A 24585-nucleotide genomic window follows, 5' to 3' on the forward strand; every position below is an offset into this window, starting at 1 on the left:
GATTATTTACTATGGTATGAAGAGTTCGGTTGAGTTCTATGAAAATATTAAAAGAATAATGGTCCCAATAAGGAAAAATTCAAAGGAAGTGATGCGTTTTAAACAATATAAAAGAGAATATGATCATTTTGGTTTCACAAACTCCACTCTCAAGAAAATAAAGTTTGTGAATGGTACAAAAAAAAAAAACTTCGAAAAATACTCTTATGATTGAGACAAGAGAGAGAATCATGTGCGATTTAAACAATTTTTACATAATAATTTTTTTTTTCTAATAGGTTGTAATACTTTTCGAAAGTTTTCAAGTAAATTATTGTGTTTTTTTTTTCCTTCTAATTAATCAATTATTTTCTGCTTATTCCTACCATTGACTTGAATTAAAGGTTTTAGTATTAGTTTTCAGCTGTTAAAATTTTTAACAACCTTTATGAATCAAAGTAAATGTTTGTTTTGAGAAGGGGGAGTTTGCTTAATTTTGAGATTGGGAATGTGGGATAAAATAAAAATAGGATGAGAAGTGATAGAAAGAGAGAGAGAGTGATTTAAGAAAGATATATATATATATATATCGAGGATATATATATAATAGATTAAGAATGCATGTGAAGAGATGAGAATAATTTTGAGTGTACTGTACAAACACATTTCCCTCTGATTATTTTGGAGAGATATGGAATGGGAAGGACTCTGACATTGCCACCATGCGAGACATACACAGTATTGCCTTTAATTTCCAAACTATATTAATACCTTAATTATAATTATATTTTAAAGTATGTGGGAAGAAGGAAGAAATTAAAATTAGAGCTGGGTAATTAATTAATAAAAATAATGAATTGAGTTGAATTGAATTATATGGTTCCATATTTGGGGTTGACAGTAGGAAGTGGTTCCCCCACTAGCCATCTAGTTTGTACCTTAATGGGAAGATATATTCTCTTTTACTCACTATTCACTAATTCTCCTGTGTAATTGAAAACCCTACACACACCCATCCCTCTCTGCACCATCTCATCATAATGCCTCATTTTTATCACACTTTGCATCAAACTCTTCCCTCTCTCTAAAATCCACTGTTTATCCTTTCTTCAACAACTTATCATAACTTCATATAATACCACACATATACCCATTTTAGTTAAATTACACCCCTTCCAATTTTTCTCCTTTTATCTTATCTTTTAATCCTCAACTAGAAATCTATTAAGATATCGAGAACAAGATCGAACACAAATTTTTATAAAATATACTTCGTTGAAACCCTAAAGAAAACATAGTAAATAACTAATATAGCAAGCAACACTCCAACTTACAAATACAAGGTATTTGAACAAACCCATATATGAAAAAAATCAAAACTTGATTAGACTTTTAATGTGGGTTAGCATTAGAGGGCCATATGTAGACCAAGTTGATAGAAATCAAACAATTGAACCAGTCGAAAACATGTATGTAATTTGAGTGAGTCAAGAGTTCAATGAAAGTGCTCCTAACCCACTTAATTAAATTAAAAGAATAACATTATTAAATGGGTCCATAAAATAAGATTTATTTTATTTTATTTTTTAGACAAAGAAGATTGAATATGAACCCATAATTGCTTGCATTGAACAAAAGCAAGACACCGACATGCATTAGTGAAAAGTTTTATTTAGGGTTTGATAGAGAGGTTTTAGCAGGAAACTTATATTACATTAAAAGTGTAATAATAATAATGGTGAGAGAATTTTGTTACCAAATGCAATCATTTTAATCATACAGTAGAATTGCATACTTTGGAGATTTAATGACTTTCAAATTCAGTAAAGTTCCTCATGATATGGTCCCTCATCTCTCTAATCTTTTCTTCCTTATATAAACAAAATTATATTAATAACATTACTATTAGAGTATGAGCTGTTAAAGCCTAAAGAGAAGTAGAGAACCATTTTTTTTTTTTTCAATTACACTACTTATAGGAGAATATCTGTAGGATTGTTAATGTTATGATGTGATTAAAGGGAGGGGGGAAAAAGAAAGAAGAAAAATCCACATAATTTGAGAGGATAAATTATGACTTTTGGTCCCTTCTATGCTCTAATCTATATATAGGTCACAACCAATTAATAAATTAATGTATTTCCCATCTGACTTAGGAATTTAATTAATATATCATTTCAATTAATAACCAACCCACCTAGACTAAGATTGTTGGTGATGAGCCCAAAAGAGGTGATGGGCTTGGGCTGACTTGTGTAGGCAAAAATTGATTAGTTTGAAGTTTGGGGTTAAAAAGGGATAAACCCATTAATTAAATAGAGATAATTGGCATTGAAGAGTATGGGAGTGGTGGGCATGGGGCGGTGGGTGGGGGATGAAGCGTGCTTTATAAACAGTAAAAAAGTTGATTCTTTCATTAATTATGACATTATATTATTATATTCCTCTTAAGTCTTAACTACATCTAATCTAATTTGAATAAGAAAAAAGCTTAGAGATTAAGTAAATGGTCGAATCGATGTGATGTATGCTTCTCATTTTTTGATTAGACGTAAGCTTACACATTCATTCATGTCATATGAATCTCAATTGTTATAATCATGGAAGATTTTCTTTAATATTATAAGATATTCATTTCAATGTAATCTTTAAAGAAAGAAAAAAAAAAGTGAAGGTCATATATATTAGTTTCACACAGCATTTTGAAGATGAAGGAATTTGAACATTTGATGAATTTCTTCTCAAACTATGAATAACCAAAAGTTGTCTCAAGAGCTCATGAATATAATTAACATAGCCATAAAAATAAACGTTCCCAATATCTCTAAAACCTTGCGATGTTATACTAACTCAATTCTAAAATAATTATCCAACATTTCTGTGCTACAAACACATTCTATATGGTTAAAGTATCATTTGAACTTTTCCGTACTATGTACGAATATCATAATGTCCATGTTCTTTATTCCGAAAAGAAATTGATATAATATCATTACCGAGAGAATAAACAGAGAAAGAAAAAGTACATGTGGGCAAAGAATCAAACAGAGAACTAGAGGGAGGGGCCAAAGACCCATCGGATTATGATGAACCCTATCATTTCCTTTAAAAATAAATTAATTTAACTATAAATTTGGCCCAATAATGACAGCAGACAGTTTTACTGCTGGCATGTTACAATGTAATTATCTGTACGAGAAAAGCATTTATTTTAATCTGAATGCTTGATCGTTAAGACACCATGTACACAATCAACAATCTATATGGATATTGAAGAAGCTATAATCATAAGTTTTCCTAACTGATTCCAAAAATTTACTGGGAAATTCCAATAAAGGGAAGACACCTTCCATTAGTAATATCTCCAAAGTTGGTATACAATAGCAGCAAATTCAAATGGAAGTTTGATTGAATTCACCAACTCTTAGTCTTTGGTGTGGCACTTGTGAACTGGTGGAAGATTCAACCACGATGACGTTTTACACCGATTGCACTGCTTGTAACTCAGGAAATTCTAGCAGGCATTCTACAGCACCATTGTAGTTTAAGAACCCCATGAACCAAAATTCATGGTTATCACCAGAGATTACCTGTATGTACTTTTCAGAAGGATTCATACCACTGGAGGAAGGATTAACTGCCTTAAGTTGCTGTAATGGGATCACTACCTGTTCTCACAAAGATGAAATATGTTGCAGAGATTAATTCCATAACCACCAACGTGGTCTAGCAAATTCGAAATCACATCAAATAACAATGAAACAAGCTAGAGAAACTATCTGTCGGTTAAGAAGTATGGTTAATTAAAATTACCTTGTAATAGCTCCATTCAGTTTTCCCGTCGGACTTGTATGAAAGAGGATTGTCACTACAGTACGCAAGCTTTGCCGTAGATACATATAATACACCCATAACTGGACCAGCAGACGTTGACAGATAACAAGCAAACGAATTTTGAAGTTTTTCCTCAGGTACTGTGTCAAAAGTTTGTTGAAAAATCTTTTCATAGCCACCTTCCGCCAATACCTTTGTCCCTTGAGCAATTCTCCCCAGCGCAGCATCCGCAAAACTTGGACTTGTTTTCACTGATCAAGAAACATTGGCCAAGTAAATGAAAGTCGTAGATACTGATTTTTTCCCCCCTAGGGTAACATTCTTAGTCTGTATAGAAAGAAGTAAGTCTCATTCCACTCACGGATTAATTTCCCGTGGCAAATTATAATTCTCCTGTGAGTTCAGTCTAATACACGGATATTGAAAAAAAAATATAGAAGTCTTGTCCCACTCTAAAACAAACACCAAATTTGAAAAATAGTATTAAAAGGAATAAGAATTTTATCAGAGTGGGAAATTATAATTGGACGATTAGGTGAGATGCACAAAGATTGGTGTAGACTAGAGTGCACCTAATGTCCGTTTAATAATTATTCGTCAATGTCTTATTTTCTGCTTCGTTCTTCATTTTCCGTGGCTCAAAGACGAAAAATAACTCTCCAACCATTAATTTGGGAGCCACTGCCTAAATGACAGGGTTATTACAACTTAGTTAGATGGTAGACAAACTAGAACACTTGAGAATTCGAAGGGAAAAGGCTAACTCGTGTTCAGCATTTTGTGCAGATGATGAAAAATTAAAAAAACAAGACAAATATTCCTTATAGGATATCTTTAGCTCTATCATTATTCAAGAATTAATAGTAAAATTATTTCTGATTGTTTATGTAAATCAGCTGTCTGAACACTAAAACCTTCTACTCTTATATCCGTGGTGAGATTTTAGCATGTAACATTCTTTCATTACCGTACTAAATTAGAAACATGGATCTCAATTGAATTTCTTCAAAATTATTAACAAGATGATCCAGACCCAGTCCCACACCAGGTTTAGAATTCTTAAAACCTAGGCAGTTTGAGATTCTAAGGGAGCAGGAGCCCTGTCTGTTTAACGCTTAATGGTTTAATGCGCTAATGCTTTGGTAACCTCTAAGGTGCGATCCTTCAGGCAAGCATAAAACTAAAATGGTTAGAATAGATCGTGGGAGGCCACATTGGCAAGTCTGGGAGGAGCTTGGTTGAGTAATTTTTTAGTACAACAACGTGAGTGTTGGAAATTCAAATCTCTAACATCTTCAGTTGAAGGTATATGCCTTAACTAGCGACATTTAGCTTGATCCAAGATTATGAGAGGTCTGTAATAAACAAAAATTGCAGTATGATAGCTTTTTAATGATAACATCGAGATATCACATTTTTGACGAAGTATCCACATGGGCCCACCAAATAAAAGAGTAGTTGAAACGAAAAACCACCATCCCCCTAATATAGCTGAAACCCTGGTGTCCCAAATGAGGGTCCAAAATTTTACTTGAGGAAGCCGCTCTCTGTGACCCCATACCTCTAAGACTGTAACAGTTGTCCCACCTTCTTTACTTTCAAAAACTCATAGCATTTTACAATGTTTATTCTCTAGTTCCAGCCATCTTTGATATAACCTCCCAATGAAGGGAAAGTTCAATGATAGAAGAAAGGTAGAACTCGGGTCCTGTAAGCAATCTTTTCTAGAAGACTATTGGTGACAAGGGGGTAGAATAATTCCTTTTCTCATACGGGATTTCTTCGTCACCACTGGCAAGCCCCTTCTGTCCTAAATCTAGCGGGAGGGGAACAACTTTGAAGACTTATTTTGGACCACAGGCAAGAATACTTCCAATATAATCCTCAAAAAGGTATGGGAGAATCATATCACCTTCTTGTACCCGAGGCAGACGACAACATTAAGTCCAATAAGTAGGTAAGGATAGACATTCTTCATACAGCCATATATCACAGGCTACTCAAGGGAAAAGTCAATTTGGTTTTTTTTCAAAGAAAGAATAACATAGTTTTGAGTGACCAAATACAAGGTTGTTCCTCGAACCCAAGCAGCAAAGGTCATAAAAGTCCACGTTCTTTTCCTTATATTTTGAGATTATAAATGACCTTGGCATTCAAGTTTTTCTTACAAGTTTGGAGGCATGAAACCAATATATAATCTCACATTCTTTCTCTTATCAGACTACCTCTCACCTCATGTAAAACATTCGCCAGTTTTTATGACTTCATAATTGGTACAATAAGAGTTCTCATCTAAAAGGGAAGAAGGGAACTTTGCAGGGAATAAGGGCTCCAAAAGCTAGTAAAACCAATTTACTAATTTCCTAACCTAAAGGAAGAATGAGGTGCAAATAGATATTTACTTTTAACTTTCAAGCCAATGGCTCAATAAAAGTTGCAAATCAAAATTTGTTGAGTAGGGATTCACTTAAAAATTTATCTATTAAGATAGACTAGCAAACAAGTTTGCTCCTGTGACCAAGACAATCTCCAAGAAGATACTAACATTGACAAAAATATAAACTAGTCATTTCATCAACTTGATGGGGAGAGAGAAGAAGCGTTCCTACTAGATTTTGTGGATGAATTTCACAAATCTCCCACCATGGTTCAGGGATGAGATTCAATTAAAAAAAGGGATACCTCACCTGAAAGATTCTCTAAATAACCTGATAGAACAGCCTAGTGTTTTCTTTGGCAAATACAAAATTCATGCTTCATCTGGATTACAATGAATTGGAGAAGATCATGCCATGCTCCTCAAACATGGATCAAAAAGCAAGACTATTAATTCGTAAATAATTTCATGTATTCTTCTTACCCACGCTGACTCAATATTCATAAAATGAGAAGGCATTCTGCACTTCTACTTGATAAGAAGAAACTACTATACTTGTACATCAAACTGAAACAATATGTCATGGCAAGATACAGCAATAGAAGCATAGTGAACATGTTTGTACTGGGAAAAAAAAAACCAACGATGAGAACAAGACAGTTATGTGTATGACATGACAAAGTTAAACCTATATCTAAAAGGGAGAAATATTTGTCAACTACCTTTAGCGTTTAATTTTGAAAACCATTTTGTAAGTACTGCCAAATAATATAACGTCTGAATTGAACAAATTGATTTGATTCTCAGAAAGCAGAAAGAAATTTTAAATATGAATTTCCTGTTAATCTTATTCCATCAATCCCAGCTCATCTCATAAAAAGGATACCATTAATCACCTAAGGACTTATTCCAATTGTTAGAACTAACGGCCATTTTGACAACCTAACCATAGCCTAATTGGTTTAGGCATATACCTTTAACCAAGAGGCCAAAGTCTAACGCTCGTTTGGATTGCACCTATAAATACTGATTAAGAACTTGAGAACGGAAAGTTTCACCATGTCCCACTCCCATCCATACGAACCTTCTGACATGAAACCATCAGAAACTTCTCTTTCGAAGCTCCCAATTCTCTCAAATGTTTAAGGGCAAAAAGTTTCCTCATAAAAACGAAACAGAAATGACGAACAAACTAAATTTCAAAATTGAATCTAGTTTTTCACCCTCAATCGTCGTCCTGGATAGCAAGGCCAACAAAAAGAAACCAACAGGAAAAACGAAAAACTTACAATGCTGCCAAGTGTTTCCGGCCAGATCCTCAGCCTTTTTTGTAGCTTCTCCGACTTTCTTCCCCCATCTCCCTAGCGCGCTCCATACAGAATCCACCGTCTCTGATCAAAATACATGCGAAATTTTTTTAATGCCTTTATCCATCAATAACAACAAGAACTAAGTATCCACCACAAGAAGCCACATATACAAATCAATGAAACAGAAGCGCATATCAAACTAAGAGAAGCAATACCTTTGAAGGAAACCGAAGAGGAAGGAGCGGAAGAAGCATAGGTATTCGTATTCGATCCATATGAATAAGAAGCAACGGAAGGGGACTCGGTAACCAATTCGGTACTCCAACGCACGGTTTTCTTGGAGGGCGTCGAAATCACAGGTTGCTCGTTCTGGGTGGGAACCTGGTTCTCTGAACCCATCACGAAATTACCCCAATTCCCATCTCCATTGGGGGTGCGAACACCGTCATTGGGATCAGATTTAGGGGTGTTATCGTGGGTGGAGATGGGAGGTTTGTTATCGGGGTCCTGCTTGGGGTGCTCCATGGAAAATTGTGGGGGAAACAAAGATATGGGATTGTGGTGGGTATTTTAGTTAGGAGAGAAAATGGGGAAAAGAGGAAAGGGTTGGGAAAGAAGAGGGTAATGGGGGGGGGGGGGGGGGGGGGGGGGGGGGACGAAGAACAGGACCCCTACTTTTTAGCGCGCAGGAGGAGGGAATTGGATCTGGTGCCGTATTTTTCAGATCATCGTTCCAGATGCTAACGAGGACTCTCCTTCAAAAAAAAAAAAAATCCTCACTCCATCCTTTTCCCATTCCCCTAATTTTAGGAATTGCCTTATTTTTTTTCTTTATTATTATTTTTATTATAGTATTTGATGCTTTAATATTTATTGTAAATCCTATATTTATACTCTTATTCCCTAATTTTGGTGGTCTTTTTTATATTTAGTGTCTCTTAGTTCCTTTTCTGTTATAAAATCTCATTTTTCATTCCTCTCTTCTTCTTGTATTGATAAATTCATTGGCCATGTTTATTTCTTTTCTTGTTTATTTATTTTTAAATATTTAAGTCTCATCTCATTTATTGTTCGTTAATGTATACCTAAAACAATTCAATTATGATTTAAGTTGTCAATTTTTATTATACAAAAAAAAGGACTTTGTTATTATACAACCTAGGATCGTTGGAGAATGTTTTCTTTTTTTTTTTTTTTCTTTTTCGGGTGTAACAATGGTGATTAGGATTTGAACTAGAAACTTTTGCAAGGATAATTGGTATTTACTTTTATGTTTTTTTTCACTTTTTCTCCCTTAAAAGGTTTTTATTTAGACAAGTTTCACAATCATTGTGTTCTTAAAAAAATTATACTTATGGTCGTTGCATGATTGAATTTTTAGTAACATTTTAAAAATAAAATCAAATTGTTAAAGGATATTTTTTCGGTTTTAAAATTTTAATTTTATATTTTAATTCATTGATTAAAAATAGATAACAAAGAAAAAAAAGTTAGTTTTTGAAGAAAAATAAAAACAATACGGTTGGATGGGATCTGATGTTTTACCATTTCTCAATCCCAAAGCTAAAATTAGTTTATTAAAAGTTACATCACACCATGCTCCTGAATTGACATAGATTTTAAATAATAATAACAATAAAATCAGAAAACTCACCTTATAGACATTTAAGTGAATAACTGTTAACCTTTCTCTGTTAGTTGACCTTTTTTTTCCCCTTTATCTACACTCTGGTGAGTTAATATACATTAGGACTAACTGAAACATAAATTCAGCCTATTTTTATAGTCGTCTATGCAGTTGTTAATCTTTCTATTACTATTATATGTACTATGGGTTGTTTTGGACCCAAAGATCATCAACCTTGAGAGACCTTACCATAACAATAGTTCACATGAGATGAGAATTAAAGGAGTACAATAAGTTTATAAAAAGAGGAACAAATCAAGAGAATTGAGAAAATTCAAGTCACTTATTTTTTTCCACAAAGTTTACTTAGACTTAGTTTTATTGTCAATCGAAACTAAGATCTTCCTAAATTGAATTCATTAGTGCACTCATCTATAAATGGAAGAAAATGGATAGAAATTAAGTAGTAAATTTTTTAATAATAATAATTGCATATTTCAATTATAGGTTATAACCATTTTTTTAAGTGCAATAGTGTAAGGATATAGAATCAAGCCTCCCACCTCTCAAATGAAAAATTATGTCAAATATACTAGACCTAAGTTCATCTCATAGTTATAGTTACAATAATTGAGCTATAAATATAAAGTAGATTACACTTGAATTGAAAGCTCGAGTATTCACTTAACTTTTGTCATTTGATATACTCATTTTTTAAATCGTCCTTGTTCTTATTTTAAATTTGAAACCAAAGTATTATTCAATAGAAACCATATATCATAATTGAGATAAAAGAAAGTGAAGAGACAAGTTTTCTTTTCTTTTCTTTGTTTCTTTTTTTTTTTTTTTTTTTTGAAAGACAGTTATAGCATTTTTCTCAAAGAAGTTTCAATGTAAACGGTAGAAATGAAAGAGATTTCACATTTAAATAGAAAGTGAAACTAATTTAAGCGAAATTAACAATGAATTAAATTGTATTACTACATTTCATGCTCCGAGTTTAGCTTTAGTTTCTTTTAAGGGCGTCCAATTTACATATATAGTTATATATTTTTATTACAAAAAGAAAAAAAGAAAAAAAAAAGATTAGATTTCCTTTTTATATTTTACAACCATGAATTTGATTATGTTGGTAGGTAAAGGTAGAAGAGATTTAATTTAGAAAGTTTACGTGGTATGCCATGTCAGCCTTGAAAGAATAAAAGTAAGGTTTACCTGCAAAAGGGAAAGCTTACTTGGCAGTACAGCCGCGAGGTAGTGGAGAGTGAGTGTGATCAACTCCGCGTTAAAACCAACTACTCAATCATGGCCGTGAATTAGGTCACCAACTCTCTTATTTTACGACTTTTTCAGTCCAACCTTTTTTTAATATATCCATTCTTTTATTTATTTATTTATTTATTTATTTCTCTCCAATCACTAACTTCGTGGTTAAGTTTTTTTCTTTTTTAAAAATTAATTAAGTTTTTCGGATTAAAAAGAAAGTAGATAGTAGAATCCATACAAATTTGAATTAAAAGAGAAGTTAAACCAAAATATTATTCAAACCCCCACCCATTTCATTTCCTTTCAAGACCACAACCATAATAACAACAAATTTGCAGCAAAATTGCTTTACTTAAATATATGATAAAACCCACACATTCCTCAAAACGTGTACGCTTTCCTTTCTTACTTTTTGTAATATATAAAATAAAACTATAGCCAGCTATTGCCAGTTCTCATTCCTCTGTACTTCACCAAAATGTAACACACAAATTCTCTCATAATTTTTTTTTAAAAAAAATTTTTCCAAATAATTCCCAATGTCATTTTTCTTATCTAAGAATTAAAATTCGGTTAAAATGACATTAAAGTTTCAGGAATGGGTGGACTTGATTCTTGTAGGAGGAATCCCCACCACCGTACATGATAGAAACGGAATGTCGCACTGTCCGTTCCCGTTTTGCTCTATTTGCCAACCCTAAACTCAACTAATGTTAGTGATTATGAAATTTAAATTTAAATTTAAATTTGTTCTCTTATCCTAACTTTTTATTGCCTTATTTTGTGGAGGTCAAATTGATAATTATCTTCTCCTTATTTTCCTTTTCTGGCGGTTACCAAACTCCCATATTTCTCTCCCTCCCCTTGACACAACGCAACGGCTACAAATATAAAATCAACGGAAATAAATGCATAGGATTGAAATTTAGGCGAGTCTTCTCGAATGGGATTTTCGCCACGTGTGTCCATATTTGACACCCTGGACCAACTTTTTTCAGAAAATTTGCAACACCTCTGGCAAGGAGGTGTAGTGGTACCATACGGAAAGGAACAGACAAGTATGCCCCCACCGACATTCCTCTAACCGACGCGTGGGTGATCCAACGGCTGAAATTTCTCAAATGCAAAACTGCGATTTGATCAGCCTAACGCGTATACGTGCTGGAATCTTAGTAGCTTGCTTACTCGGTCCACATGTATCTGATTCTTGTAGAAGGTTTTTATGAGATGCTAAGGCTATATATATAGACTTACCACCCGCTACTGAGATACAAAGCAAAACAAGCAAAGTGAATTCTGTGAGCGAATTGTTCCTTTCTAAACCGCATCGTTTGGCTCTTCCACTCTCACTACCTTCTCCGAGATACTCTGTTTTGAGCAAAACAAATCTTCTTTTCCCTTTTTCTTCCCGATAAAGACGATGGGATTCTCCGGGGTTCGATTCGTTGTGATTTTTGCTTTGTTGACGAGGTTATGTATGGCTCAGGCGCCTGTGCCGGCACCGGGTTCTCCACAGCCTCTAACTCCTCCATCAGCCACACCGGCGCCTTCTCCGGTCGTTCTCCCTCCATCTCCAACTCCAACACCAAACAGAGCACCATCGCCTTCACCGACTCCGGTATCGCCTTCACCCGCTCCGGATGCTCCGTCACCCGCACCAGTGGTACCTGCTCCAGCTCCGGCGCCTATTGCTCCTACCCCAACTCCAATCTCTACTCCTACTCCTTCCGGTGGTCCTGTTGTTCCACCCATTGCTTCTCCTCCTTCACCCACCGGAATCGAGGTGCCTTCACCAGCACCCCAAGGCCCGCCGGCCGATAACCCAGCTGGAGCGGCGTCGCACATCGGCGGAGCAGCGACGTTGGGGATCGCTTTGGCTGGTACTCTGTTTGCAGTGATTTTATCGTAGACGTTGATGCGTTGGGTCAACTTAGAGATCTAAATTTGGAGGTGAATTGGAGTGATGGCTGAAGGAATTCTTTTGCTTTTTTTGTTTTTTGAAAAAAAATCTCTTTCCTACACTACTACTGCCTTCACATAATTTCATTGTTATTATTATTATTTTGATGTTTCAGATTTTAGGGAGTTGGGTTTTGTAATTTCGATAGGTTTGGTTACTTTTTAGTATTCATTGTTCTTCTGTTGATTATATTTGAATTCTTTGTAGATCGGATCAGTGATGAATAAGAGTTTTTTCTTTTCTCATATATATGTTTGAAATCTTAGTCTCTTTGTTCAGTGTGGTTGTAAAGAGAAGTGAATTATGAGATACGTTTTCAATCGATTTCTTCTTCAGAAGTTGAAATTAAACTTTACTAAAGAAGAGAGCAAGATCTTTAAGTCTTCATCAATAGAACTATAGAATAACGATTAGGGAATTAAACCACATTAAGGATCGATTTCTCAATAAAAATAAAAAGAGTAAGGTTTGCATATATAGCAAATTCAACTAAATCAACTGGGAATGATGCTTTGTGCAATTGGGGTTTGGCATGGAGAAATTGGTTTTGAAGAATTTCTAGTTTTGTTTCGTTGGAAGTGTTAACAATAATAATTCGGGATAATTGTTTAAGAAGTAACTAAAGTTAGGTTTGATATAATTTTGCTTCATTAAAAATTAAAATTTAGAAGATTTGGGGTGGTTTATTTATATTAGATTTTGTTTTAGGTTTGTTAGAATTGTTTGAGATACTCCATATTTATAGAGATTTGACCGGACAAGTATTTTTCTTTTTGTTCCATTGTTTAACTTTACATAGTATGCAAATTAGCCATTTGGTGATATTGCGTCATTTTTCTAAATCACATTTTGTTTTTTGGCTATTTGGTGCAGTTGTCCCTCACATTATCTCCCATAACTACTATTAGTTTCCTAGAAAAATAATTGAAGACGGAAGAAATATGAAAAAGAAGACAAACAAGAACATATAGTTGTAGGTTGCATATTACGATGAATTCCCCTGGAAACATTTCACTCTCATCATACATAAAAATACTTTAAAAACTAAACAAATTTTTTTACAAGAACATAAATGGACATTTCAGTTCCAATTAGTTTTCTATTAATATAATAAATTTTAGAGAAAATGCATAAACCATTCCTAAATTGATGGATTAATTTTCTAGAGTTCATTAAGGGTTTACACAATTAGGCCCTTCTATGAGTTGATATTCAATTGAATATGGGGAAGCTCGTCAATTTCTTCATTTCTTCCTATTAATTAAATTCAAACCTATCGAAAAAATATCACTTTTCGAACTTATTAATTATTACTCTTAATAAGTAAAGAAAGAAGGACAAGAAGACACATAAAAATAAAATTACAAATTACTAACAAATATGTGGTGAAAAGATAGGAGTTGATGCACCCAAATATTTTTCTGTCCGATGTAAATGAGATAGAAGATGTCGATGTGGACTTTGTCTCGTTTTATATTGTTAACGTTACCTCAAATTTGTTTAAAATTTGCAGTTTTTGTTTTACCCAAGCTTTACAAAATTTTACAATTGTAGACTACTACCAAATTTACGCTTTTAAAAATGGCACACACATTGTTATCATCCACAACTCCAACAACCGTATTTCCTCCCCTCATTCTTGTTCGGCAAAAGGAAATTTTACGATCATGGCCCACGATCAGCAAATAAGCGTTCCCTTATTGGAAGAATCAACAGCGATATTACAATCTCATGACGGCGACGACGATCAAAATTCAGAGGATCTTGTAAGACGAGTGTGGATTGAATCGAAGAAGCTATGGTATATCGTGGGCCCTGCAATCTTAAGCAGAGTGAGCACCCACTCCGTCATGGTAACCTCCCAAGCCTTCGCCGGCCACTTGGGTGACCTTGATCTTGCCGCCATTTCCATCGCCCTTAACGTCATCATCGGTTTTGATTTGGGACTAATGGTACCAAACCAAACATTCAACATTCAGTTTTCAACTTTTCGAGTTAATTCTTCCCCTGTTAAAACTATACTCTGTTTTCTTTTTTTTTTGTGCCTCAAATGAGATGGGTATGGCAAGCGCATTAGAGACACTATGTGGGCAAGCATATGGGGCGAAGAAGCACTACATGCTGGGAGTTTATTTGCAGCGCTCATGGATGGTTCTGTTCATGTGCTGCGTTTTACTGTTGCCGGTGTTCATATTCGCATCGCCGATTCTGAAGGCGATAGGGGAGGGTGATGAGTTGGCGGAACTAGCGGGGGGTTTAGCCAGATGGCTAATTCCGTTGCATTTTAGCTTTGCGTTTTATTTTCCATTGCAGAGATTCCTGCAGAGTCAAGTGAAGGCGAGGGCGATTATGTGGGTAGCGGTGGTGGGGCTTGTAGTGCACGTGGCAGCGAGTTGGGTGTTTGTGGGTTTGTTGAAAATGGGAGTAGTGGGGATAGCGGTGGCATGTGATATTTCTTGGTGGGTTCTGCCGATTGGGCTGATGGGTTATAGCGCCGGCGGTGGCTGTCCTAACACTTGGACTGGATTCTCACTCGAAGCCCTTTCTGGTCTTTGGGATTTTCTTAAGCTCTCTGCTGCTTCTGGGGTTATGCTATGGTCTCTGCCTCTAATCTAAACTTTACATTTCTTTTCGCTTTCTCAGTTCGTTAATATCAGGATGTGCAATTGATGAATTTCATTTCAGCTTAGAGAATTGGTATTACAAAATATTGATAGTGATGACTGGAAATATGAAGAACGCCAAGATTGAAGTGGATGCTTTATCCATCTGGTCTTTCTCCATCTCTTTTTTCACTTAAATCATTTTGGTTTATTTTTGTTATATTTGAAACAAACACTCAAATCATCATTTGAGTATGTGGTGAATGTTTGCTGTGATTGCAGCATGGGCATCAACGGATTAGAGTTTATGATTCCACTAGCATTCTTTGCGGGTACAGGGTAAAAAAGATCAATTACTAATATATATTATAGAATCTTAAATTAATCCCAATCTTAATTATTTTCTCAAATTATATAATGAAATACACATTCTATTGATTATTGATTGTAACGAACGAAACAGAGTAAGAGTAGCAAATGAGCTGGGAGGCGGCAATGGAAAAGGAGCCAAGTTTGCAGCCATTGTGTCATCAACAACATCATTAGTAATTGGCCTTCTCTTTTGTTGCTTAATTGTAATATTTCACGACAAATTTGGTCTTCTTTTTTCCTCTACCGACATTGTTCTTCAAGAAGTCAATAAACTTAGTATCCTCTTGGCCTTCACTATCCTCTTCAACAGTGTCCAGCCAGTCCTCTCCGGTATGACAATTTTACTATAACTTACTAATTTGTATTTCAAAATTACCTAGCTTTTCATAAATATTTAATTTGCTGTGTGATGTAAATATATAGGAGTGGCGGTTGGATCAGGTTGGCAATCTTATGTAGCTTATATAAATTTGGGTTGCTACTATTTCATTGGTTTGCCTCTTGGCATTTTCACGCTTAGGTTTACTGACCTTGGTGTTAAGGTATAAATAAAAACACAATAATACAATTTCATGCATGTAGTGATACAAACAATCTACATTTATATTTAGTTATACGTTTATTTTTGTATTATATGATGAAGGGAATTTGGTTGGGGATGATATTTGGAGGAACAGGAATTCAAACCTTGATATTGCTCATCATTACTATTCGATGTGATTGGGAAGAAGAGGTATGGTCTAAATATACCCATTTTTATATACCTACTAAATTTAAATTTCATTGACATCATTATTAATATTGAGCATTCACTTAAAAATTGGCAGGCTAAGAAAGCAAGCTTGCGGATGCAGAAATGGACAGATCAGAAGTTTTTGCCAAGGCAATGAGAAGATTTGGTTTCATTATCATTATTGTTTTTTTTAATTTTTAAATTATTATGGTTTATTACTTAATCTCAATAGTTATAATACATAAAAATATATAATGTTATATTAGATTGGGATTCTGGCCAACACATGAGTAACCTAATTTTTTTAAAAAAATAGATGTATCTTCAATTTGTTTTATGAAGGAGTTAGATTGGGTCGAGCTAGTCAGTTTGTTGCCCCTGGATTGGACTTGGATCCACACTTGGGGTTCTGGGTTTGAAAATTTTCATATAAATCTTTCTTCACAAGGGATTGAAGAAGTGAAGATTTTCTTGGACCGATTCAAATAATCAAAAAAGATCTTTGGATCAATCTGAATTTAAAAAAATGTAATTCAAACTCAATTCGAAAAAAAAAAAAAAAAACATAAACAATTTAACCAAACTAAAATAAAAATTTACCTAACTTAATCAAACTTTAACTAGGTTAGATAGTCTGGATTGTTGGGTTGTTTGAACATTCGAAATTAAAATAACCTAGACTACACTCCAAGAATATTTCTAAAATAATGTTATAATAACGAGTTTTAATTGTCGATATTTTATGAGATTGAAGTGTGATCAAGTAATTTAAAAGTATGTCATCATAACAACGTTCAAGCAACCTATGTTACACCTATTTTAATGCATTCCACCTAATTCTTTAATTAATTTTTCTTTTCATGTGTGGAATGATTTTTTCAAACGATTTATTGTTTTATTAAATAATAAAAAGAGGGTCGTGCAAACGACTTGTAACCAAATTGTACTTAACATAATCATTTCTATTTCAATATTTCAATCAACATACAATGAAGATGCTAAAACAATATATAATAGAGGACTCAAGTAAGTTTCTATTTGTACTGTTCAACATTTCAAAAGGTTGTTTGTATTGAAAAAATGTAGTACAATCGAGTCGTCGACTATGCTTTTCATCAATTGTTCATATCAATAATGAGTTTTTATCTTTGCTTTTCCGACAAATATCCATTCTCATGACTTTTGAATGCAACTTCGTCAAAGTTTATCATTTATACTTTTAAATTTTATAATAACAATATTGCTGCGTATTAGAAATTTTCAATTTTAGATATAGATTTTTTTGTATTATATCGATATTTGTAATAATAATATCAAAGAAAACTTGTATTGCTAACCATTTAAGTTGGAGTACAATTTATTGAAATTTAAATTTTAATACAGGAACACCCATATACCTTATAAAGCTAATCCATAATTAAATTTTGACTTTTCAAAACTTTTAATACACCTTTTTTCTCTCACTTCATTAAATGAAAAGTTCTTTTTAAGCCTAAATTTCAACTCAACACTTTGAAGAAAAGAAAAAAGAAAGTTAGAATTTTTCTTTTTTGCAAAAGACATATTTGTCGTTTCCATCATTAACAAAGCATAAACAAGTCGTTTTATATTTTGATAGCACGTAAAGTTGAATAATAAGAAGAAGAAAAAAAAAAAGACAATAATTAAGGACAATCATACATGCAAATATTGACTTTTCTTTTTTATTTTTTGTTTGTATATGAATCCGTGGTTATAGTTATGAAGTAGAATTTTCAACAATATTATTTTAATTAAACCACGTTTTATTTACCAACTCTTTTTAATGTCTAAACAACGATTTTTTTTTTTTTAAACACTTAATATGTCTTTGTCAAAATTTTTGTAATTATAATGGGTGCATCGAAAGATTTAGAACTATCGATCATATTATTATAATTTTTGATTTACTGTAAGAATAAGAATGATTAGATGTGCATGAAATTATTTTTACTTTTAAAGTTCATGAAGATTAGATGTCAAGTCCATTTGAACTTTTCACCATAATATTAAAAGTATTAGAATTATAACGCGTATTTCTTGACTTGGGGAAAGACCAAAATTATAATAAAAAGTAATTAATTAAAAACTAAACTCTCGGTAAATGAATAATCTAATTACAAAGGAATATAAAGATGCATGAAATTAGAATTTTCCAACATATAATATGGTCTAGAAAAAATTTCAAATATATATATACTGTTGAATGATTATATAGTTTCGAAATCTTCCCCAATTATGAAACCTTAATTCTTCCTTTTTGAAAATAGTCAGCAAAATATACATTTTCAAACCTTAATTCTTCTCTTATCACATTGTATATACAAGAGAAATTTGAGTATGAATATCAATTTTAATTCAATACGACACTGGAGTTCGATAAAGTCTCGTATTTCTCCTTAATGCTTCAACAAAAGCCTCCAATTCCAAATGCTTTCATATAAACTATAATTAAGACATTATACAGATATACTCAGTAGTTTTTGTTTAGATTATTTCTCCCTATAACACGATCCCCATCAGTTTTAATAAAGTTAAAATTTTACCATCAATGATCCCAAAATAAAAAACCAGTTTCCTAAATTAGATTTCAAATACCTCTAAACTTTGTAGTTTGGATAAAAAATACTCTTAAAATTTCAAAAATTTATAAAATAATCTTAAACTTTAAAAAATATTCTAAGCTATTAAAAGATAAATTTCATAAATGCGTAATGTTTAAAAATATTTTAATTGGTCTAAGTTTTACCTTAATTTTCTTATACGATTAATATCGACATCCACATATATCTAATATGATTTGATGGTTTCTTTCTATTTTTTAAGAAATCTAACATCGACATATTATCATTTGAGATTTTAAAATATTGATCTTTAACTGCATTTTACACTTTTTTTAAATATCATTTCTACAAAAACAACAAATCAACAAATACATATCCATTTTACACTCTCTTCTAGATAATAATTCAATATCCTAAACTAATATCCTTATCCATGTAAATTAATATTAAATTTTTATAAATACATCAATTTAAATCGTTTTTCAAATTTTATTTGATTACGTAAAACCTATAATTTAAAAGTTTATATATTGAAACTAATAATCAGTACGATTACAATTAAAAAGCATTCATGCTTTTATGCTCCAACGTATACAGAGACTCCTTCAAATATTGATTTTACGAAATAAGTTTTCTCACCATTTGTAGACAATGGGGAAGCACAGGCAGCAAATTAACAAATGTTCCCTCTTTTGCAGCATAACTACTTCAACATTAATTGGTAGGGTTTTCAGAACGTAGATTGATTATTTTAAGATACTCACCTAACTAGAATAAACAAAGAAACTTATTAAGTACGTGTAGTATTTATGAACTTAATTAATTATCAAGACATAAAATCTAAATAATTATACAACAAAACCTAAACTTTCTTTATATATATATATATATATATTGAATGGATAGCCAGATAGGTGATTTGAGGCTGATAGTTGAGGTCGCATGACTACCATGACTCTCAACTTTTATATATCTATCTAACAAAAGACTATATATGTATAACAGAAGGAACGGTACAAAAAATTCTATTTATTTATTAGCTGTATCACAACCAAAAATTGACATATTGTCATATATTCTTGGTTGTGATACAGCTATAAATTGAGAGTTAAAAAATAAACACATGTACCAAAAAAAGCCTATTTATTTATTAGATCTTGAATCTAAGTTTTTTATTCCGTCTATGAGTTTTGATGTTCACTTTTTTAGGAACTAATCCCGGTTAGCTAATTAATGTTACTCTTAATTATTGGTGTTAATATCTATTATATACTTATTGTAATCCTTTACAATTAAAAGTGAAGATTAAATACTCATTTTTATTCCTTACTTTTAGTATCTGTTAATTAATTTTGTTTTTTTTACTATTTTTGCATCAATATATCATAACTATTTTAAATAAAAAAGATAATGTCATATACTAAAGTGACCATTAATAAGAACTTAAGGATAAAATATCGAAACTGATTTTCTTCTGAAAACTTTTAAAACGTTAATAAACTCAAGTAAAAATATATAACCTTCTGAAATCTGAGAAAATAAAATTGAAAACGGGACTCAAAATCCACTAATAAAAGAAGTTGTTTTTCTTTTGTTTTCAACTAAAATTTACCAAATTCAAAATCAACATAATGATTTTAGTTGTTCAAAACCACCCAAGTAGAATATTAAGTTTGGGATAGATAAATGTTTAATTGAAGCTTAGGATATACAAATAATAGTTCATAATTTTACAGTTTCCTCACGTATATCAATCGCTGAGTGTTATTTATTTTGTAGAAAACATACTTCATTAAAGTACTGAAACGACCCTTATCGTCATCTACAGAAGCAGCCCTTATCGAGTTACAAATATAACCAATTATGGAGCCACGTGTTAGTTGAGTGATGTTTATGTTCAATAAATCCTGATGATATCCGGTGTTTAAAGAGAGCAAGACCAAAAGAAAGTTGGATATCCTCCTATATACCACACAAAACAAGGATTTTTCTTTCCCACCATTTTCACGATATGAGCGACCAGCAAATAAATAATGTTCCTTTATTGCAACACTCTACTTCAACATTTCAACCACATCATCAAGATCATCTTCTAACACGCATTTGGATCGAATCCAAGAAACTATGGTTAATTGTCGGCCCTTCCATTTTCAGCAGGATTGTCACCTACTCCGTCCTCGTCATCTCCCAAGCTTTCGCCGGCCACTTAAATGACCTCGACCTCGCTGCCTTTTCCATCGCCTTTAATGTCGTCATCGGCTTCGACATGGGACTTCTGGTATACCTTCAGGCCACGACTCTTTTTTCCTACACCCATTACTCTGGGTTTTTTTTTTTTCTCTTTTTTTCCTAATTGAAACTTGGTATTTCAGTTGGGGATGGCAAGTGCTTTGGAGACGCTATGTGGGCAAGCCTATGGGGCGAAGAAATACTACATGTTGGGAGTGTATTTGCAGCGCTCATGGATTGTTCTGTTCTTATGCTGTGTTTTGTTGACGCCTATTTTCTTATTTGCGTCTCCAATTTTGAAGCTGATCGGAGAGCCTGATGAATTGGCAGAAAAAGCTGGTGTTTTATCCATATGGTTTCTTCCTTTTCATTTCAGCATAGCATTTTACTATCCGTTGCAGAGGTTTATGCAGAGCCAAGTAAAGGTGTGGCCGATTGTATGGTCGGCGGTGGCGGCGCTTCTGTTGCACCTGGTGACTTGCTGGGTGCTTGTGGTTGAATTGAAAATGGGTGTTGAGGGAATTGTGGTGGCTTGTAATATTGGTTGGTTGGTTATGCCAATTATTCTGATGTGTTACACTGTATGCGGCGGTTGTCGGCTCACTTGGACTGGCTTTTCCGTCGATGCATTTTCTGGTCTCTGGGAATTCGTTAAGCTCTCTTCTGCTTCCGGCGTCATGCTATGGTCTCTCTCTCTCTCTCTCTCTCTCTCTAAAACAACCTAAAAGAACACACCAAAGTTTTAAATAAATATTGGTGTTAATTCTCTTTTCTATATAATAATCTTGGTGTTTTCTCAAAAATATTAATAAGAAAAAAGCACAAACTAGTAATTTTTTCTACTTTTAACTATTTACCAATAATATTTTGATTTCCAATAATCTTTTAATCAGTTGATAAACATTAGATTCACTTTGTTTCTTTTTTGCTTTTTTGTTTAATTTTTAGAGCAAATGTCAATTTCAACTCTAAATTTCGATTTGACTCAATTAAACTTTAAATTAACTAATAGTTATAAAACTATTATGAATGACAAAAAAAAAAAAAAGAGGAAAATTTTTAAAAGAGTTTGATGAATTTGGTTATATTTAATGAATTGTTTCATTTTTTTTTTTACCATCCATAGCAATTTTCCACTAAAAAAACATGTTTTGTTTTTTTTACATTAATTAAGATTTTTAATTTTTTTTTCTTAAATATGAATATCATTATATATAAATGGTAAATAATATAGTTATTAGAAGGTAATTTCTTTCCCGAGGAACCTTACTTTTAAGCTTCAAAACTCAAATTACCTAAACAATGGGATTTTGTGGATTTCTCAAAATTTTAACTTTAATTTATTATTTATTTTAATATTATACTTGATCTCAATACGATTTTGCCTCATATTTACAACATTTTGATAATACGTAAATGATAGAATTGTTAATTAGCTTTTAACATTATTTACGATCATGATCACCTTTAATTTTGTATACGTTTGTTTGTAGATCATTACGGATGAGATTTTGATTTGGAAAATAATGATAAAATTTCAGCTTGGAAAGTTGGTACTACAGAATACTAATAGTGGTCACTGGAAACTTGAAGAACGCCGAGATTATGGTGGATGCTTTATCAATCTGGTTCCTTCTTTCTCTCAATCTTTCTAATCATATAATTATTTAATTACACCAATCATCTCACCAATTAATTAGGACTGCCAGCAACACCTTATCATCTACCGACAGATTAAGAAGAACACAATAATGGTATATATTTTTATGGTTGATTATATTTTATGGTTATTATTGCAGCATGAGCATCAACGGATGGGAAATGATGATTCCTTTGAGTTTCTTTGTGGGTGTAGGGTAATTAATTAATAACATCATCTTACTTACTTACTTACTTAATTAATATTTATTCTTATAATTATTTTGGAAAATTAATTGTATTAATTTAAAACCTTTATTTTGAAAACACTGCAGAGTAAGAGTGGCAAATGAGCTCGGAGCAGGCAATGGAGAAGGAGCCAAGTTTGCAACAATTGTGGCATCGGCAACATCATTAATAATTGGTCTTTTCTTCTGTTGTTTAATTTTCATCTTTCACGATACCTTTGGCCTCATTTTCTCTTCTACTCCTGATGTTCTTCAAGAAGTCGATAAACTCAATCTTCTTTTGGCCTTCACTATTCTCTTCAACAGCATTCAACCAATTCTCTCTGGTATGTTACACAAATTATACACTTCTTTTTCATTACTACTCATTTCTTTTCGTTTTTCTATAATTACTTATCATTATTTAATTTTGTCAAAAGGTATATACTATCAACATATATTTAATTAAATATATTTTTAAAAATTATTTTTTTCGTCCAGTTTCTATTTAGTCTTTTTGATTTTACTCATTTAGTTATTAAATTTTGATCTTCCCTCTTAAGTATCACAATAATACAAGTTTACACCATTGAGATATTTTAGTTTTGTTTCAATTTTAACTCCAATTTTTTATTAAATACTCACTTATAAATATTGATGTCAATGTTTATTGATTAATTTAATATAATTATGACTTAAAATTTTAAATCTAAGTATTAGTAAAAATTTAATGCTCAAACGGATCAAATTAAAACAAAATTCAAAGGTTAGTAAATTTATAACATTTTAAAATTGAGTATCAAATCAAAATTAAACTAAAAACTTTAAAACTAGATGGGTAATATTTTAAAATTTAGTAACTACATGTTAGACTCATCAGAGTTCAAACATATTTCTTTCGGTCTTTAATTAACTCGCCAATGTATGTGTGTGTGTATACAGGAGTAGCAGTTGGGTCAGGATGGCAATCTTACGTGGCTTATATAAATTTGGGTTGTTATTATATTATCGGCCTCCCACTTGGAATTTTGTTGCAATCGTTTGCCGACCTTGGAGTTAAGGTACATATAATACCCACTTATTATACTGTGCATTTTTTTTCCTTTTCTTTTCTTTGAGTTAAAAGCTACCATTTACATGAAATTATATAAAAATGAGAAGTATAAATAAAAAAATATATTTGATCGGAGTTTGACTTATATACATATTGAAGGGAATTTGGATGGGAATGATATTTGGAGGAACAGGAGTTCAAACATTGATATTGCTCATCATTACCATTCGATGTGATTGGGAAGAAGAGGTATGGAATATACAGTACGTAATATGTTATATAAGTGTTTTTAGTATAAGATTTACATTTGAAGTTACATGTTTATGGATGTATGGATTGGTAATGTGCACAGGCTAAAAAAGCTAGCTTGCGAGTAGAGAGATGGACAGACAAGAAATTTGAGCCAAAAGAATGAACACTATCGTTGTTTGATTTCTTGAAGAACATTGATGGGAGTAAATAATACTTGCCCAAATGACATATTGCTACCAATATTTGAGAGCTTGCCTTTCAAACCACCATATTTAATAGCTTGTTTGGATATAAAATTGTTCAATATCATTTTTCACTTGACAAATTTGCTTTATCTTTTTAAAATAATATTTTGATATTTTGTTTTGAGTGATAGAGTGAGATACATCAAAATTAAATAGTGTATTTGATATACTTAAGTATTGCTCTAATTTTATCATTTTCTATAACTCTTTTACTTTGACAGAAACTCAAGCAGAAAGTTCTCTCTTTTAGAAACTCCAATTGATTAAAATATTCTACATTTTCTCATAAATTTCCTC

General features: G+C 32.4%; 5 protein-coding genes across 5 annotated transcripts; 4 read left to right on the forward strand and 1 right to left on the reverse strand.

Moving 5' to 3' along the window:
• Window positions 1–3078: 3078 nt before the first annotated feature.
• On the reverse strand, window positions 3079–8345 carry LOC103484944 (putative GEM-like protein 3). Its single transcript, XM_008442344.3, has 4 exons — window positions 7716–8345; window positions 7480–7581; window positions 3793–4064; window positions 3079–3647 (listed from the first exon to the last, which is right to left on the reverse strand). Exons 1-4 carry the CDS (start codon window positions 8023–8025, stop codon window positions 3459–3461), a joined length of 873 nt encoding a protein of 290 aa, XP_008440566.1. The 5' UTR covers window positions 8026–8345; the 3' UTR covers window positions 3079–3458.
• Window positions 8346–11813: 3468 nt separating this feature from the next.
• Window positions 11814–12302, forward strand: LOC127150528 (vegetative cell wall protein gp1-like). Its single transcript, XM_051088400.1, has one exon. It carries the CDS (start codon window positions 11814–11816, stop codon window positions 12300–12302), a length of 489 nt encoding a protein of 162 aa, XP_050944357.1.
• Window positions 12303–13817: 1515 nt separating this feature from the next.
• On the forward strand, window positions 13818–14969 carry LOC127150529 (protein DETOXIFICATION 27-like). Its single transcript, XM_051088401.1, has one exon. It carries the CDS (start codon window positions 14409–14411, stop codon window positions 14967–14969), a length of 561 nt encoding a protein of 186 aa, XP_050944358.1. The 5' UTR covers window positions 13818–14408.
• Window positions 14970–15038: 69 nt separating this feature from the next.
• Window positions 15039–15727, forward strand: LOC103485342 (protein DETOXIFICATION 26-like). Its single transcript, XM_008442893.3, has 3 exons — window positions 15039–15125; window positions 15239–15295; window positions 15420–15727. Exons 1-3 carry the CDS (start codon window positions 15073–15075, stop codon window positions 15676–15678), a joined length of 369 nt encoding a protein of 122 aa, XP_008441115.2. The 5' UTR covers window positions 15039–15072; the 3' UTR covers window positions 15679–15727.
• Window positions 15728–20530: 4803 nt separating this feature from the next.
• LOC103484945 (protein DETOXIFICATION 27-like) lies at window positions 20531–24512 on the forward strand. Its single transcript, XM_008442345.3, has 8 exons — window positions 20531–20921; window positions 21016–21557; window positions 22414–22500; window positions 22672–22728; window positions 22846–23084; window positions 23680–23798; window positions 23951–24040; window positions 24144–24512. Exons 1-8 carry the CDS (start codon window positions 20655–20657, stop codon window positions 24204–24206), a joined length of 1464 nt encoding a protein of 487 aa, XP_008440567.2. The 5' UTR covers window positions 20531–20654; the 3' UTR covers window positions 24207–24512.
• Window positions 24513–24585: the final 73 nt, after the last annotated feature.

Source organism: Cucumis melo, chromosome 8 (genome assembly GCF_025177605.1).
Source record: "Cucumis melo cultivar AY chromosome 8, USDA_Cmelo_AY_1.0, whole genome shotgun sequence".
Lineage (NCBI taxonomy): Eukaryota > Viridiplantae > Streptophyta > Magnoliopsida > Cucurbitales > Cucurbitaceae > Cucumis > Cucumis melo.

Bases quoted from the DNA above. Each gene is read 5' to 3' on its own strand.
- LOC103484944 (XM_008442344.3), bottom strand. From the start codon at position 8,025: ATGGAGCACCCCAAGCAGGACCCCGATAACAAACCTCCCATCTCCACC. The intron at 7,582-7,715 runs GTATTGCTTCTC...TATTTTGATCAG, and splicing joins CTCTTCGGTTTCCTTCAAAG to AGACGGTGGATTCTGTATGG. The intron at 3,648-3,792 runs GTAATTTTAATT...TTGTGAGAACAG, and splicing joins CTGAATGGAGCTATTACAAG to GTAGTGATCCCATTACAGCA.
- LOC127150528 (XM_051088400.1), top strand. From the start codon at position 11,814: ATGGGATTCTCCGGGGTTCGATTCGTTGTGATTTTTGCTTTGTTGACG.
- LOC127150529 (XM_051088401.1), top strand. From the start codon at position 14,409: ATGGGTATGGCAAGCGCATTAGAGACACTATGTGGGCAAGCATATGGG.
- LOC103485342 (XM_008442893.3), top strand. From the start codon at position 15,073: ATGACTGGAAATATGAAGAACGCCAAGATTGAAGTGGATGCTTTATCC. The intron at 15,126-15,238 runs GTCTTTCTCCAT...CTGTGATTGCAG, and splicing joins GTGGATGCTTTATCCATCTG to CATGGGCATCAACGGATTAG. The intron at 15,296-15,419 runs GTAAAAAAGATC...CGAACGAAACAG, and splicing joins GCATTCTTTGCGGGTACAGG to AGTAAGAGTAGCAAATGAGC.
- LOC103484945 (XM_008442345.3), top strand. From the start codon at position 20,655: ATGAGCGACCAGCAAATAAATAATGTTCCTTTATTGCAACACTCTACT. The intron at 21,558-22,413 runs GTCTCTCTCTCT...ATAAAATTTCAG, and splicing joins GCTTCCGGCGTCATGCTATG to CTTGGAAAGTTGGTACTACA. The intron at 22,501-22,671 runs GTTCCTTCTTTC...TTATTATTGCAG, and splicing joins GTGGATGCTTTATCAATCTG to CATGAGCATCAACGGATGGG.